Below are 15,223 nucleotides of genomic sequence, written 5' to 3' on the forward strand. Positions count from 1 at the left end.
CCCAGGACAAGGGGGGGCGACGGGTCCGGCTACCAGCGCCACACGCCCCGGACGCCGCGAAAGCTCTAGGCCTCCGAGCCTGCGCGCGGCACCGGCTCACGGTGGAAAAGTTCTGGGCTGCGCGAGACACCCGGACGCGGAGCGCGGCGGCAAAGGCCACTCACACCCCAGGAAAAGGAAGTGAGTGAGAGAAGGGCCGCGATCTCGAGAGAGCCGCAACGGAAACACGTCCCCGCCCCGGCCGGAAGTGAGGCTTGGCCCCGCCCCCCCGAGCCCGGTACCTCTCGCGAGACTTCGCTAGGTCCGCCCTTTTTCGTCTCGCCGGCCAACATGGTAGGTTGCTCGTTTTCGCGTCTCTGCTTCCTTGCGAGTGCAGGCCGAGAAGCAGCCCTCATTGCTCCCGGGGCAGCCTTTCGTCGGGCCGCCGCGGCCGGCCGGAGACCCAGCATGGGCTCGGATCGGGGAATGCAGCGCGAGCTGGGCGCCGGGTTCGGGTCTCTCGCACGCGCGGGCCGAGGCGCCAGGGCGCCACCCTGATGAGGCCGCGCGGGCCTGCTTAGCCGGCTTCCGCGCCTGGCGGGCCCTCGGCCTCTGGCTCCTCGGGCCCCTGCAGGCCGGCCGACAGTCCCCCCGGCCCCCACGATCTTAAACCTTAATCGTCACCGAACGCTTTTGTTCACACAGCCGTCCAGACTGAGGAAGACCCGAAAACTCAGGGGCCACGTGAGCCACGGCCACGGCCGCATCGGTAAGCCCCGGGCTTCGGATCGGCCCTAAAGAGAGGAGTGTGGTCGAGAACCGGCTTTGATTTAATGGCTAGCCAGGAGGATTCTGGGAGCATCTCTAGTGCTTCGTGTCAGCAATTGAAGGGATGGGTTGAGGTGGGGGAGTGGGAGTTGGAAGCGGGAAGGAACTCCCGTGCCGCAGCCCTTGGAACGAGAGTCCTTATCGCCTGGCTGCAGTGTACATAAACCCAGGGTGCGGGGTGGAGGGGGGAGCGTTTTGCGAATAGCGGTGACACCGCGCCGTGAGCCACGTGGCTTTGTTTCCACAGGCAAGCACCGGAAGCACCCTGGAGGTCGGGGGAATGCTGGTGGCATGCATCACCACAGGATCAACTTTGACAAATAGTGAGTTTTCTTGGACTGCTTTCCTTCCCGCTGAGGTCTCGGTCTTTGGAGGCGGAGGGTTGGCCCAGGACGCCTTCGCCGCAAAGTGAGCCGCCCACAACTCCTAAGCCATGCTTATTGCGGGTTTTACGGACATAACACTTGCTGTGACGGCCAGAGAACCTGTGCTCGAGACTAGAGTCACGCTTAGGTATCCTGTTGCCTTGGTGTGCTAGAGTCCTCGAAGAGTAACTGCTGACCTTATTCACTGGCTGTGGCCCTCATGGCACAGTCGGTCACCGGGTTAGTGACATGTGCCAGGTAGACTGAGTCCCTTAAGCCGGTGAGTGAGAAGATGGTATAGATCTAAGAACTCGTCGGATTTCTATGAAATGCTGTCAGGTGATCTGAATTCTGCGACTTTCTGCTGAGAATACTTTGACCTTTTTAATGGATGGAAGTTACTGAAAAAGGTTGTCTTTTCTTTTTTTCCTCCCCAGCCATCCAGGTTACTTTGGGAAAGTGGGTATGAGGCATTATCACTTAAAGAGAAATCAAAGCTTCTGCCCAACTGTCAATCTTGACAAACTGTGGACCTTGGTCAGTGAGCAGACACGAGTTAATGCTGCCAAAAACAAGACTGGAGCAGCTCCTATCATTGATGTGGTGCGATCGGTAAGCTAGTTGAATTACTCTTGGTTTTTTTAATGGTCTTGCATCCCCTCGATAGAAATCATACTTGTAAGTAGAATGTTCACAGATAACTGATTCAATGTATAACATTGAGTGTTCGGTTGTGGTTCATGCTATTTGAAGAGTAATTGTTACCTTTTTTTTTTTAACTTGGAGTATTTATCTCAAATCGGTAATCTCACTCCAGTGATCAGTGCCCTAATTTATATGGGTTTCTGTACTCACCAGCTTTCAGCAGAAACTTAGTCAGTCTGGTCTCATTTGGAATTCCTGGTTCTGGGTCATCCAGATGTCCCATGAAGCTGAGAAAGCCTTCAATTAGGCTTTATGACCCTTTCAATCTAGTTAGCATCTTTTGAGCGGTTTTAATAATCAGATTTCTTGGATATTGCTGAGACTGGTTTTTAGTTTTCAATTGATAATTGAGATACTTGTGCATTAGCCGAGACTAGAGTCACATCCTGACACCTTGCTTGTCCTGGTGTGCTAGAGTTCTCGGAGAGAATACGCTGATCTAGATTCACTGGCAGAGGCAACCAGTGCCTCCGTTAGTGCCCAGGTCAGAAACATGCCCTTCGTGGCTCCTAGATGGAGTAAGTCAAGCATCTAGTGTTGGGGTGTTGCTGCCTACAGTGGTGTATTGTAAATCTCTTCTCTTTTCTAGGGCTACTACAAAGTTCTTGGGAAGGGAAAGCTCCCAAAGCAGCCTGTCATCGTGAAAGCCAAATTCTTCAGCAGAAGAGCAGAGGAGAAGATTAAGAAAGTGGGAGGGGCCTGTGTCCTGGTAGCTTGAAGTCAGCTAAAAGAAGGATCATTAAATGCTACACTGCTTTTCTTTTACTGTCTGAATGTAGGTTCTTTGGTACCCCTCTATCCCTACCTGTATATGGAAACCTAATGGGTTCTAGGACTAAAGGGTAAGGGGCTTCTTGGACTCCAGTCTGTTCTCAAGAATATGAGGACAAATGCCAGCACATAGAGGCATTGACCTTATGTGAACCATTTATAAAGTGAGAGTTTCTAAACCGTTCTTAAAGTGAGAATAATGAGTGGGAGAACGTAAATTGATAGCCACTAGATGCTCAATTATATTGAGTGTACCACAGGGTTCATTGGGGCTCTAAAGGGAAAGACTCATTTTAACGTTACATGGTTTTAAGTTTGGGGGGCCATGCTTGGGGTTGAACTAAGGTTGGCCACATGCAAGGCCTTCTGTACTCTTTCCAGTCCCTCACAGTTTTGATTCATCACGTTTTAATGATTGGGGCAGTGGTGGCATTGAGGCAGTTCTTCAGAACTTAATTACTGAACCAGAACCTTTTTTAAAAATCTGTTAGTGATTTGGGTTATTTTTGTTTTGCTTTTTGAGTTACACCCAGTGATGCTCAGGTATTACTCTTGGCTTAGAATTCAGGAATTACTCCTGTCAGTTCTTAGGGGACCTTATGGGGTACCAGGGATCAAACCTGGGTTGGCCGCGTGCAAGGCAAACGCCCTACCCCTGCACTATAGTTCTGGCCCCATGGTTTGGATTCTTAAAAGCCATCAAAGTTTATGGCTTCTCAAGCATTGGTATCTTTGTGTTCCAGTAAAATGTGAGCCAAGTTTCTTGTAGTCCAGAGTTAATCCAGTGGGGAAATGTTTTAACATTTATGTCTCGCAAAAAGTTAATGATTGCATATAAAACTAGATCTCAATATTACAGATTCTTCACGATCCTGATAGTCCTTGAAACTTGCCAACTAGAACCTTGACCAAAGAAATATGGTGGCATTTAAAACTTCAAACACTACTTAGGTTTTGTGGAAAGAAATAAGTGAATTACTTGGATTTGCATCCTCTCTTCTGTATGGTACTAGTAGGAAAGTTGATTTGGAAGATAAGGAACCTATAATGGGTGGGTCTACAATTTGCAGTACTGACCAATGCCTGTTGAAATAGTAAAGGAAAAGAAATACATAAATTAAAATTCGGTTTTGAAAAAGTCAAGGTCCAAATTTAGCAAGTGTTAGTTTAGTTTCGTTTTCTCACACATTAAAGATTGCCATAAATGTCCCTATTTAAGAATTGGGTTTGCTGTATAAGTAAATTAATGGTGCATTCAGGGAAACCCTGATACCATTTTCTCAGGCAGAGGGAAGAAAAAACATGCTTAGGAAACTAGCAAATGGGGAGCTGTTAATTGGGAGATTGTGTTCTGGTAAAAAGAACTTGACATATGGACAGGAGTTGGTGACTGGAATAGGGTGACAGGCAAAATGGTTATGTCTAAAATGTAAAATTTAGGGGCAAAAAGTGATTTTCCATTTCTATTGCCATTTCCTCCCTAGGAATTAAAGCTTGCCATAGCCCAGATTAGAACCAAGCAGATTGTGTGATTGTATTTTTTGCATTGTTGGGCACCTTGGGCTGTGCTCTTAGCTGATGTGCAGACCAGAACTAAGGTCAGCTACATACATGCAAGGTTTTTTTTTTGCCCCTTATTTCACTGCCCCCTTCAAGCCACTCTGAATACCATGTAGCCTCTCTCGCCCTGGAAAGAATATAGATTGTTTTGGGGGACCACATCTGATGGTGCTCAGAGCTTCTGTATTCAGGGATCACTCCTGGGAGACTGGACCATATGAGGCACTGGGAATAGAGCATGGGTAAGCAAGACAAGCGCCCTAGTCACTGTTTTACTCCAGCCTCTACTAGGTTATTTTTGAGCCTTCAGTTCACTGACCAATATTTAGCTAGTGACAATGTAGACGTGTTGATTCCTCTGTAGGGGTCAATAGGCCTCTTAAGAAAAAAATAGGTTGACAAGGTGGCTTTGAAATGAAAAGACTTGAAATAACTGTTTATTTTTGTGGAATCAATGACAACTGTTAAAGAGTTTCACAATTTCGTGAGACTGGCTTAATGAGAATTGGTCTGACTAGCTTTGTAAATAGGTTAATACTGTAAAGTGATTGCAGTGTAGATAGGGTTGATGTCCTTATAAGTTGGTGGGGGGGCATCTTTAGAACCCTTTTAGAACCCATGATCTGAACCTCTTACCCTCTAAAATGTCACCTAGCAGTTATTTACAGGTCTAAACTAGGGCGTTCATTTCAGATTAAATGTAAGTATGCCTTACATTTCAGTTGAAACACAGGAGTTGTTCGAGTAGTTGAACCGCTGCGCCTTGATGCTGAAGGTGTCCTCACTGTTAAATAGACTTATTTGCAGTTAGAAGTTGAGTTTGCTTTGGCTACCTAACCAATGAGCACTTAGTTCCGGGCATGAAAAGCTCAGAAGCTTGGCTCTGCTGGAAATTTAAGAATAATGGCCTATTGCAAAGCAGAAGGTTGGCGTCTGAAGTGCAGAGCTGGGCTCCACCCTCCCACTCAGATCAGATGATGGGCTAGTCTGCGTCTCCGCCCCTCTGGACTACTTCCGGGGGTGTGTGAGAGGTTCTGGTTCCGGGGTCACTGGTGGTGCACGTATATCCTCCAATCACAACTGGAAATACAGTCAGCAACCGCAGAGGGCGGGGTGAGAAGCCTGCATTGCAGTTGGAGAGCACAAAAACCTGCGTTTCAAATCCTCCGGCTGTTTAGAACAGGAAATGAGCTGTGTCCTGAACACAGCCATGAGCTGAAAATAAGGATCTTACACAAGTGGAGATGCTCTGGGAAAGCCAATGGGAGAGATAGCCTTAGGCATGTGGGAGATGCATGTTTGTTACCTTTAAAGTTTGTTGAACCAAATGCATAGTTTATAATTAAAGGCAACATAACGAGACAAAAAAAAATAAAATATCGAGGGTCAGAGAGCAGTGGTTAAAGGCGCTTGCAAGTGGCTGACAACAGTTCGAACCCTCAGCACCGCGTGGTCCCCGGAGCACTGGGGCTACTGCTGGGCACAGAACCAGGAATAATCCATGAGCCCCTATACCTCAACATTTAAAAAACATTTACCAACATAGCCAGTGCTGAAAACTGTATGTATAAATACCATCCCATATTGGGAGGGTCAGTATTTCTGGGTCCATCAGGCCACACCCTGCTATGGCATGAGGTCCCCTACACACAGCCCTTCTTGGTTCAGCGTGTTCAGGTGCAGGGCCTCCCCTCAGCCACCTGAGTGCTCTCCAGGCCCAGTATTTATGAACTCATTAAATTACAGGCATCCCCAGATGCAAAGACATTCAGATGTATGACATTACACTGTCTAGAAACTACTTCTGTACTGTTTCTATGCAGACTTTATTTCTCTGTTTCTGAGCCATATCAGCTACCCAGGGGCTTCTGGTTTGGTGCTGGTAACCATATTGCGCGTGCTTTGCTCACCCTTACCTAAACTGCACTTCTGACGATATTTGTTCTCTATGGTGGTAAAATCCTCTTGGGAAGAGGGGAAATAGTCATAATTATGGCTATGATACAATCAGGTATTTCTAGATGTCTTGCAGTATTTATTCAACACAAAGAAAAATCTTAGAAGCTCACTTTTGTTGCAATTGTGTTTGGTTTTATTTTTTGGACAGGGCTGTTCCCAACTCTGCTTGGGGGCTGCTTCCAGTGGTGCTCTGGGACCATGCAGTGCTAGGCATCAAGCCCAGGCCTCCCACATACAAAATGTGCTTCAGCCCATCAAGCGATCTCTCCAGCTCCATAGTCAGGTTGTCTTGTAAGAGTTTTACTCTAGTTTTCCTGTACTTGCAGTTTTCTAGGATTCCAATTATCTAAACAGGATGCTCACACTATCTTAAGAATATTAGCCCCCCCCCCATGTTCATTTTAGAAAACTTTCTTACCAATAAATAGTAACATCCAAGTAGAATCCCAATCACTAGTACAGCACATTTTTATGTTTGCGTTCTTCAGTGATTCTATGTACAGGAGTAAACTGACTTCATTGTGTCTTCTAATACTATTGTGTCCTAGCATTTGCATATTGACATACTTGCTACTTTATAAGAAAATACTTTTATTTCTCTCACTTTGTATCATAGTCTAAATGTGTTTAGTGGGGTTTTATATATATGTGTATATAGTCTATTAAGTTCATTTTTATCAGACCCAAGTGTTTGCTCTATAAGTGTTAAAAAGATTGAGAACCATCTATCAGGAGATGAGAGATATGAAAGCAAAACTTGCCGGGGGGGGGGGTTGTTTCTGTTTTGGGTTGTTTTCGGGGAGGGGGGTGCTGCATCCAGCTGCACTTAGGAGTTACTCCTATTCTGAGTTTAGGGATGAGTGGGGCTTGTAGGACAGGGTGCTGGGGGTAAACTCAGGTCAGTTTCATGCAAGACAAATGCCTTACTGTATTATCTCTCCAGCCCCTGAAAGCAGAACTTGGGAGAGAGCCCTGAACACTTTTTGCCAACCCTAAGCCATGCCCTCAAGATAGAACACACCCAAGACTTTTCTTGCACATACTAGTCACTGTACTGGCCCTGGCAACTCATTCCATGCTATTATGTGCCAGCTCTGGTTAGTAGGAAAAAAGGATTCCCTGGGTTAATCTATGCCAGATTTTAAAAATCTAAGCTCAATCACATCAAAGGATTCTTTGGTACTCCATTAATAAAGGGTAGGAAAGGGTTGGGCCGGGGGGAGGGATACTGGGAACATTGGTGGTGGAGAATGGGCACTGGTGGAGGGATGAGTACTCAAATATTGAAACAGAGTCATAAAAGTTTCTAAGTGTGTAACTATTTCACAGTGATTTGTTAAAATAAAAAAAAATTTAAAAGGAAAGGGTAAAAAGGAGCACCTTGGGAAACATTAAAGATTATACTTCTGATTGTGGTGAAGCCCAAGATGGGTTAGCAGTGATGATTTCTAGAGGTAACTTCCCCCATCTTAATTTACTACTGGACTTACACTCAATGCCTCTTCCTGAAAACCACAGGCTAACTATGGAGGAGGCTTTTTCGGCAGAGATGACTGTCTTCTGATAATACATACCCACTTCTTTATGGGGCAGAAAGTAACCCCTAGTGACAGACAGGTAGGGATCTGCACAAGCCTTTGTGGGGATGGAAAATGAGGCACTTGGGATGCAATACTGTCTTTTGTATAGAAAGCTCAGGTGGTAGGGCACAGAATACTTTATGGTACAAATCCTACCAGACCCAGAGTCGATACCAATGGGAGGAGTTCCCAGTTTAGTGCTTCATCTTGGGAATTTTCAAGGTCTGTAAAGACCTTGGGTGTGTAGATAAGACATGAGGAATCACCAATGTAAATGTGGTCTACAGGTGACCTAGATGGGGAAGGAATCAGCAAACTTGGTTTCTCAGGAAAATATTCTCTTGTGCAGACAATGCAAGATTCAACTACATCATTCTGTTAGGCAAACATCTTTGTGCTTATACAAGAAGTAGACTGCTATACCCTGTTCTTTAACATGCAATCTTTGATTAGTTTTATCTGGTCATGTCTTTCTTACATATCTATATATAGTGTTAGGAAATATAGCATGTTCTGCCAAAGGAGTTTAAATGTTACAGATGCTGAACACCTCAAAGATGAGAGCAATGCCTTTCAGGACCCACTGAAACCTAAAATCAGTTAGAGTCAAAATTCAAGATGGAGGACCAAGTGATCCCTGGTTTCTAATTTCATTGTATCACTGTATCACTGTCATCCTGTTGCTCATCGATTTGCTCGAGTGGGCACCAGTAATGTCTCCAGTGTGAGACTTGTTGTGACTGTTTTTGGCATATCCAATACACTACAGGTAGCTTGCCAGGCTCTGCCATGCGGGCGAGATACTTTCAGTAGCTTGCCAGGCTCAGCGAGAGGGATGGAGGAAACGAACTCGGGTCGGCCAGGTACAAGGCAAATGCCCTACCCGCTGTCCTATCCCTCCAGCCTATATATATATTCATCATAATAAATTTACATAAATCAGATTGCAGTGGAAAATCACACCCTCCCATATCATGACAGTTACAATTGCCATGCCAACCTTAGGAATTAATCAAATGCAGTTAGAACCTAAGAAACCACATTTTAAAGCCCTTCTTTAAAATGTGTACATTCAATCTTACCAGTTTACCCCATTTTTAGATAGAACCTAGGTATTTATCTAGATACAGTGTACTGTCTCTGGAGTATGTCCACATTGTGATTCGAGTGTGTATTCTAGTAAACAGTCCTGGTAAGAAACAGTAAGACCGCTACTCTCTGTAAGTATGTCTGTGCTTATTCTCAAGTGTATACAATAATAAGCCTTTTTTTATAGTTCATTTCTGACTCATGTTCATTCTTATGAAGATAAAATGGGCCTTGTCTTCAAATTACAGCCCAATGGCTTTAGCCTTCATCGGGCCCTTCCCCGTTCTGTTTTCTGCCCTGCATTCTATCGAAAGCAGAACTTTGATATACAGACTTAGGTAGGGGAGAGGAGAAATAGGAGGGGAGGAAGAAGTCTTCAGAGAGATACGGGAGGCAATGAGCCAGGGCTATCAAGCCGTGGGCTGACTTGAGCTGGGTTTCACTCCACTGGTGTCAGGATACCCAGAGGGCGCCACACTGAATAGGAAAATGTTAAGATTCACCTAAGAGTGGAGTCAGAGGGCAGTGAGCATTCTTTCCATTGCTGGAAATACAAAATATGAAGAGTTCGCCTTTGGAGGGAGAAAGATTAAGTATCTTCTAACTCTAAAGTTAATTGTACAGTTCAGCCCGGGGAACTCTTCTTTCAGGGGAGTCAGTGACCCAAACCAAGGCTAAATCCTTAAGTACTCTGTTTCCTACTATGTGGTGTTTTATCTCCCAGGAGAGAATGTTAGATAATGACGCCAAGGAAGACAGGGGGCTCTGGGCCCAAACAACTGTACACTGTTTATTGAGAAGACCCGTAGATGGTGGGAGGAGGGATGCCCTGTACCGCATCATGGCCACCATAGACTGGGAGCTGGACCCGGAGAGCACTGGCAGAGTTGGGGAGTGGGCTTCCCATGACTCACTGACCATCTCAAAGGTTGGAGGAACCAGAGAAGACCAGATCTAGTAGCCTGGTACCAGGTCGCAAATGGAGATTGACTGGCTTTTGCCTTTCACAAACAGGTTTATGGAAGAGAGACTATTAGAAGAAAAAAAAAAACATACTAAGATTCAAAAAAACAAAACAAAACAAAAAACCCCAAATAGTCCCCCTGAATATAACAAGATAACATCTGCTCTCCAGGGCTCTCCAGACTGCTTCAAGACTGGCAAGGGGGGGGCCTCAGGCAGGCCAGGAGCCTCCAGGGGAACATCAGTGGTTTGGCTGAAACAGTCAGCTGCACATAATTGGCCAGTCACCAGCACCCAGCAAGACTTCATCCAAGCTCAGGCAGGACAGGAAAGCACCGGCCCCTTGGGAAAATACAAATATTTACCAGATTCTCTTTGCTTGTTACAAAAACAGATAAGAAAGCTTACAGCAGATTATTTACAAACAGTATCCTGGGATATAATGAAGGCAGAGGTGCGCTGGCTTGGAGGGCAGGGTAGATCAGTCAGGGCAGCCCCGTGGGTCCTGGGCTGTGCCCCCTCCCCAGGCTCCAGGATCTGCAAGGCACTGGACTCTCTGGCTGGGAAAGCTCTAATTCTTCTTGTGAAGGAATTTCATTTTGTTGCCTGTGGGCCAAGAGACCAAGAGTAAGAGAGTTTTCGTATCATCTCAAACTATTACAGAGCAAAGCAAGGATCAGAAAGTCTGGATTACAGATCTGGTCCAGGGCAGTGAAACACTAGACTCTCAGAGCCCTGGCATTCGTCTCTTGTGTGGCTTTGGGCAAGTTATTTAACTTCTTTGGTGTCAGTTTTCCTTTCAGACATACTATGACTCGGACTCGATTTAATGGGTTGAACGCTTCAAAGGAAGTGGTCTAGAGTGTTGCTCAAAATGGGGGGATACACCCCCTGAGGAGTGCTTGGACAAGGTGGGGGTAGAAGTTCCACCAGGGCGTGCTTTATATCTGATTACTTAAAGAAGGTAGTTAGGGGCGTGGGGAGTTCATCTTTTTTTCTGGAAACGGTAGTAGGCCAAATATGTTTGGGACTGCTGTGCTGGCTGGCACAAATGGAGCTCATATCCACACTGGAAGAAATGTATCCTAAAGCATCTGATACATGGGAAGTTTCTCTTGATTCTGCAGCTTGGGAACAACTTTGCTTTGTAGCACTGGCAGAAAACCTTCTCCTCATGACTTCCTGTTCTGGCCATACTCCCTGGCGTTGCTTTAGAATAGTTTGGGGTACAGATTCCCCACACACTCCCTTCTTGCTGATTTACCTCTTCAGTGACTGGATACTCACCCAAACCTCGGAGAAACTTATTCATTCCACTCTGCTCAGTGTCTGGGAGTTCCTCTAAATACTGTTCCACTCGCTGCTCAAATAGGCCTAGTCAGAGGAACAAGAACAGAGATAAGAACAGTCCCTGGAGGGGGGGGGGGTAGGAAGTGGGGCTACCTATCTGAGGTGAGCACTGGGCATAGATTCCCAAAGGGGAGAAGCCAAGGGCCTGTAATTGTAACCACAGAAACATGACCATAAATCAGCCCCTCATGCCATAATGGTCATTGAGGACACCCCACAATGAGCATGCTGAGAGAAGGCTTCAGACCAACCTTCCCTCAGGTCAGGAACTGTTGACCTGAACTCCTTTTAGAGCTGACTCCCAGAGGACCTTTTTTTTTTTTTCTAGTTACTTTGAGGGGCTGGAGCAATAGCTCAGCAGGTAAGGTGTTTGCCTTCCATGAGGCCGACCAGGGTTTGATCCCTCTGCCCCTCTCGGAGAGCCCGGCAAGCTACCAAGAGTATCCCACCGGCATGGCAGAGCCGGGCAAGCTACCCGTGGCATATCCCATATGCCAAAAACAGTAACAACAAGTCTCACAATGGCGATGTTACTGGGGCCCGCTCGAGCAAATTGATGAGCAACGAGATGACAGTGACAGTGACAGTTACTTTGAGGGCACTCAACCATGTTGTTCCCAAAAGATTCGTTGGATGAAATGGCCAGTATTCACAGAAGAAAGAATAAACCTGATCTTGGCATGTTTGAAAAGCCCAAACATGAGCTGAGCTGATAAAGACCAGAAGTAGCTCAACTGTCAAGCGCCTTCCTAACCCTTGGCTCCTCCCTGAAGGGGTTCTTCGGTGGTACTGAGTCTCCTGAGGAGGCATGGTATTGCAAAGGTCATTTCCGGGACAGGAGAAGGTGGCTCCCTTGGGAGCAAGGGTCAAAGGAAAAGGGACGTTAGGAGGCCTGGCGCTCTCTGAGATGCAGGGAACTTCCCTCTCAGAGCCCAGCTAGTCAGCCCTACAGGAGGCGGAGAAGGCAGAGAAGTGGGCATGAGCCCCAAGCCTCCCAAATCTTGTGGCCTTCCTCACCCTTTGCCCGACATTTCCTTAGCTCCCGGTCCTGGATGAAGCCAGCAAACATCTGCGACTCCATAAAAACCTCCAGAAAACGGCGGATGCTCTTGGAGGCCACGGACTTGCGGAAGGCCTCTCGCTGGAAGGCCCGCTCCCCCTTCTCGGTCTGGGCCAGAAAGAGGGAGTAGTGTCCAACCGTCTCCACAAAGAAGCGGATAAACACCTCCGACACCAGCCCGTTGAGGGTGTTACATTCTGCAAGAGAGAAGAAGACCTTTGAGGCCCAGGGAAGGAACCAGCGGCCCGGAGCCGGTGCCACCTTCCTATCTCCGCTGAGCTTCAGCAAGAGCCACATCTCCCTTCTTAAAACTTGCTTTCTTGTGCTCGGGGCCTTGGTTGGCACTCAGGAGCTGGGAGGCTGGCAATAGTGCTCTGAACATGGACGCCAGGCTGGTGTGGCTGGAAGCAAGGTCTGAGAGGGAGGTTTCCTGTCAGCACGAACCATCCTGGTGTGTTCCTGCCCTGATGTCCTGAGAATTCGAGGGGACGGGCAGGGTGGCAGCCCACACCACCCTAGCAGCAGACAGTGCTATCTGGGTTTCTGCACGCCTCCGACTGAACCTCCCAGCACTTCTCTCCCCGAAGACCCAGTCCAGCAGGAACTCCTTGAGAAACAACATAGAAGATTCTAAGCTACTGTGAGCCTCAGGTCCTTCGCCTGTAGCCTCACAAGCCAGAAAGGGTCTGGGGCACAGAAAAGGGATCCTGACCCAGGAGGCTCAGAGCTGCTTCTGCCCTGGCGCCCTGTGACTCACCGTCATCCGAGTCGCTGTCGGAGTCCTGAGCGATCAGCTCGTTCTTCCTCTCCAGAGCCTGCTCTAGAGCCGCCTGTAGTTTCCTAGGTAACAACGTGTCCTCATCATCCATCTGTGTAAGGAAAAATGGGTAGTATGACAAGGACTGGGCTTTGGCCTCACGTACACTGGGTACTGCCCCCACCACCAAATAACAACTCCCTGAAGAGCTGATTTAGTCTTATTCTCCCTGTTACTGAGAAGCCCTGGTAATATGGTTAACATCACTTTAAGCCGAGAAATTCAGGAACAGGGAAAGGTCAAGAAACTTGTCCTAGGTCACAGAATGTGGTAGCACTGGTGGCACTCAGTTCCCGGGTTCCAGTGGGGCTCCTACTCGGCACCGTGATGGCATTTGTCTCCCCGTCTCTCCATTTTCATCTCCAGGAGGAAGCGCTGTTGGTGTTTCCTGTCTGAGTGTGACGCGAGACTGTCGTTTCTGTCTCTTCTGCCTCAGTGCCTACCTCTTGCTACCCGGCCCCGGCTGGGCGGATCTGGCATTCAACAGACACGGCACTCCCTGAAGGTGGCATTCATTGTGCTTCTTTAAAGCGAGCCAGAGAATGCTTTGTGACAGACAGTGATGACTGCAAATGTTTACATTCCAGAACATTCTATAGGTCTTGGGGAACCCTCAGCAACAGTTCAGGGCAGCTGCATTTTCAAGATGAGAACTGTGGCTCAGAGAAGTTCAAACGCTTATCCGGGATCTCACGGCTCCCAGGTGCAGAGCCCCACATTCCAGTCTTCGGAGCTCTAAGCTGAGTGCTCCACTCTCCCGCACGGCCTCTCAGAGGCCTGTGATCCAACAGGTGGTCCTGTTGCTGACGCAGTTCTCAGACCTGCTGCCCCCCGCCCCCGTCTGTCCTGGATCCCAGAATGCGCAACAAAGAGGCTGCAACAGTGGATAGGTACATGTGGCGATGTGTGACAGTGTGTTGTGTGTGTGACTATATGGGGTCTGTGTGACTGTGTGGTGGTGTGTAGGGTGGGTGTGGTGTGGTGTGTGTAGCAGTATGTGGGGTGTGGCAGTGTACGGTGGAGCCAGTGCTGGGCCTGTGTGAAGGCCAGATGCCCCTGGGGCCCGCTGCATCCTGCACATCCTTCTCTGCTTACCTGTCGGATGAATCGGTCCGATCCCAGATTCACCATCAGGGCCTGAGAAAAGGAGGGAGTCCTTAGCTCTGGGGGAATCAAAGTATGCCTGCATTGCCCCCAGCCCCTGACTCCCAGGGTCAGCTAACAAACTGCTCCAGGCAAGAGAAGGGCAGGAGAGGGGCTCTTTCCACTCAGGCGGCAGGGCTGCACTCACGTCCTTCCTGACCCACTCCCCGAAGCCCAGGGTCCCTTCAGGCTCACCTCCTCCACCGGCAGCTCCTTCAGCTTGGGGAGGGAGCTGGAGAGCAGGCCGACCAGGAAGGGGGTAGGACAGCAGACGATGTCAATCATGGAGGCCGGAAGGACAGGAATGAAGGTATGTTGCCAGGAGAAGGGGTAGAGCAAGGCCACCACAGCATGGGAGCAGCTGGATAAGGTACTGGTGACAGAGAGACAATCCTGGAGCTCAGGTCCAGCACTGGGACAAGGGCAGCGCCCACCTGCTTAGGCCTTGCTTTCATGTCCAAGTATCTCAGTGTAACCAGAATGATAATGGCGCTTGCCTTGGGTCTCGCCCGAGACTGGTAAAAGCCCTCGCAATTGCCTCTGCCTGCTGCTCCTACCCTCTGTGGAAACTCCTCCTAGAAAGAGCCATGACAGTAAGGTGACACGAAAACACACAGAAGTCCCCAAGCACAGGGAGGCGTGACTCCCTCTGGGAATCCAGAGAGTCCGCGGGGTAGCCGAGTGGAAATTCAGCACAACCTCGGCTCATGAGAGTCAGGGGGTCTGGGACGGTCATCTTGCCAGTTCCCCTTTGTCCAGCAGGGGCCACCAACACCTGACGGTCAGTCGGGCCGTCAACAGCAGAGTGGGACATGGCCCTTTTTCCTGTCCTGCTCTGCCCTCTGTCGTGCTTCCTGCACCCCTTCACTGGAGAAAGGGGCCTTCTGAGGACGGGGCATGGAGGCGGCTCCCCGTCTCCCCGCAGGCTCCTGTGCGGTCATCCCCCTCCTGGCCTGGAGGGGGCCCCAGTCCTCCGCCCCGGAAGTAATGGATCCTGCTGGCAGTCCAGCAGGAGCCACAGGGGACAGGAAGGAAAATCCCTCCGGTACCAGCT

General features: G+C 48.5%; 2 protein-coding genes and 2 non-coding genes across 6 annotated transcripts in view; 3 read left to right on the plus strand and 1 right to left on the minus strand.

The window, feature by feature from the left end:
• The first annotated feature begins 315 nt into the window (after positions 1-315).
• Positions 316-2,642, plus strand: RPL27A (ribosomal protein L27a). The gene is made up of 5 exons (XM_055143395.1): positions 316-333; positions 685-748; positions 1,055-1,130; positions 1,610-1,784; positions 2,467-2,642. The coding sequence occupies exons 1-5, from the start codon at positions 331-333 to the stop codon at positions 2,593-2,595; spliced, it is 447 nt and encodes a 148-aa protein (XP_054999370.1). The 5' UTR covers positions 316-330; the 3' UTR covers positions 2,596-2,642.
• LOC129406326 (small nucleolar RNA SNORA3/SNORA45 family) lies at positions 1,298-1,425 on the plus strand. Its single transcript, XR_008630933.1, has one exon. It is a non-coding gene; the product is annotated as a small nucleolar RNA SNORA3/SNORA45 family (small nucleolar RNA).
• On the plus strand, positions 2,244-2,374 carry LOC129406325 (small nucleolar RNA SNORA3/SNORA45 family). Its single transcript, XR_008630932.1, has one exon. It is a non-coding gene; the product is annotated as a small nucleolar RNA SNORA3/SNORA45 family (small nucleolar RNA).
• Positions 2,643-9,607: 6,965 nt separating the features above from the next.
• DENND2B (DENN domain containing 2B) overlaps positions 9,608-15,223 on the minus strand; it is a 186,969-nt gene continuing 181,353 nt past the window's right edge. For all 3 annotated transcript variants that reach the window (XM_055142523.1, XM_055142524.1, XM_004613618.2), the window contains 6 exons: positions 14,365-14,542; positions 14,122-14,163; positions 12,967-13,078; positions 12,167-12,406; positions 11,087-11,173; positions 9,608-10,405 (listed from right to left, as the gene is read on the minus strand). In XM_055142523.1, coding sequence (XP_054998498.1) covers positions 10,371-10,405; positions 11,087-11,173; positions 12,167-12,406; positions 12,967-13,078; positions 14,122-14,163; positions 14,365-14,542 — 694 coding nt within the window. In that variant the 3' untranslated portion in view covers positions 9,608-10,370. The remainder of the gene's footprint in view (positions 10,406-11,086; positions 11,174-12,166; positions 12,407-12,966; positions 13,079-14,121; positions 14,164-14,364; positions 14,543-15,223) is intronic.

Source organism: Sorex araneus, chromosome 6 (assembly GCF_027595985.1).
Source record: "Sorex araneus isolate mSorAra2 chromosome 6, mSorAra2.pri, whole genome shotgun sequence".
Lineage (NCBI taxonomy): Eukaryota > Metazoa > Chordata > Mammalia > Eulipotyphla > Soricidae > Sorex > Sorex araneus.

Bases quoted from the DNA above. Each gene is read 5' to 3' on its own strand.
- RPL27A (XM_055143395.1), top strand. The intron at 749-1,054 runs GTAAGCCCCGGG...TTGTTTCCACAG, and splicing joins CCACGGCCACGGCCGCATCG to GCAAGCACCGGAAGCACCCT. The intron at 1,131-1,609 runs GTGAGTTTTCTT...TTTCCTCCCCAG, and splicing joins AGGATCAACTTTGACAAATA to CCATCCAGGTTACTTTGGGA.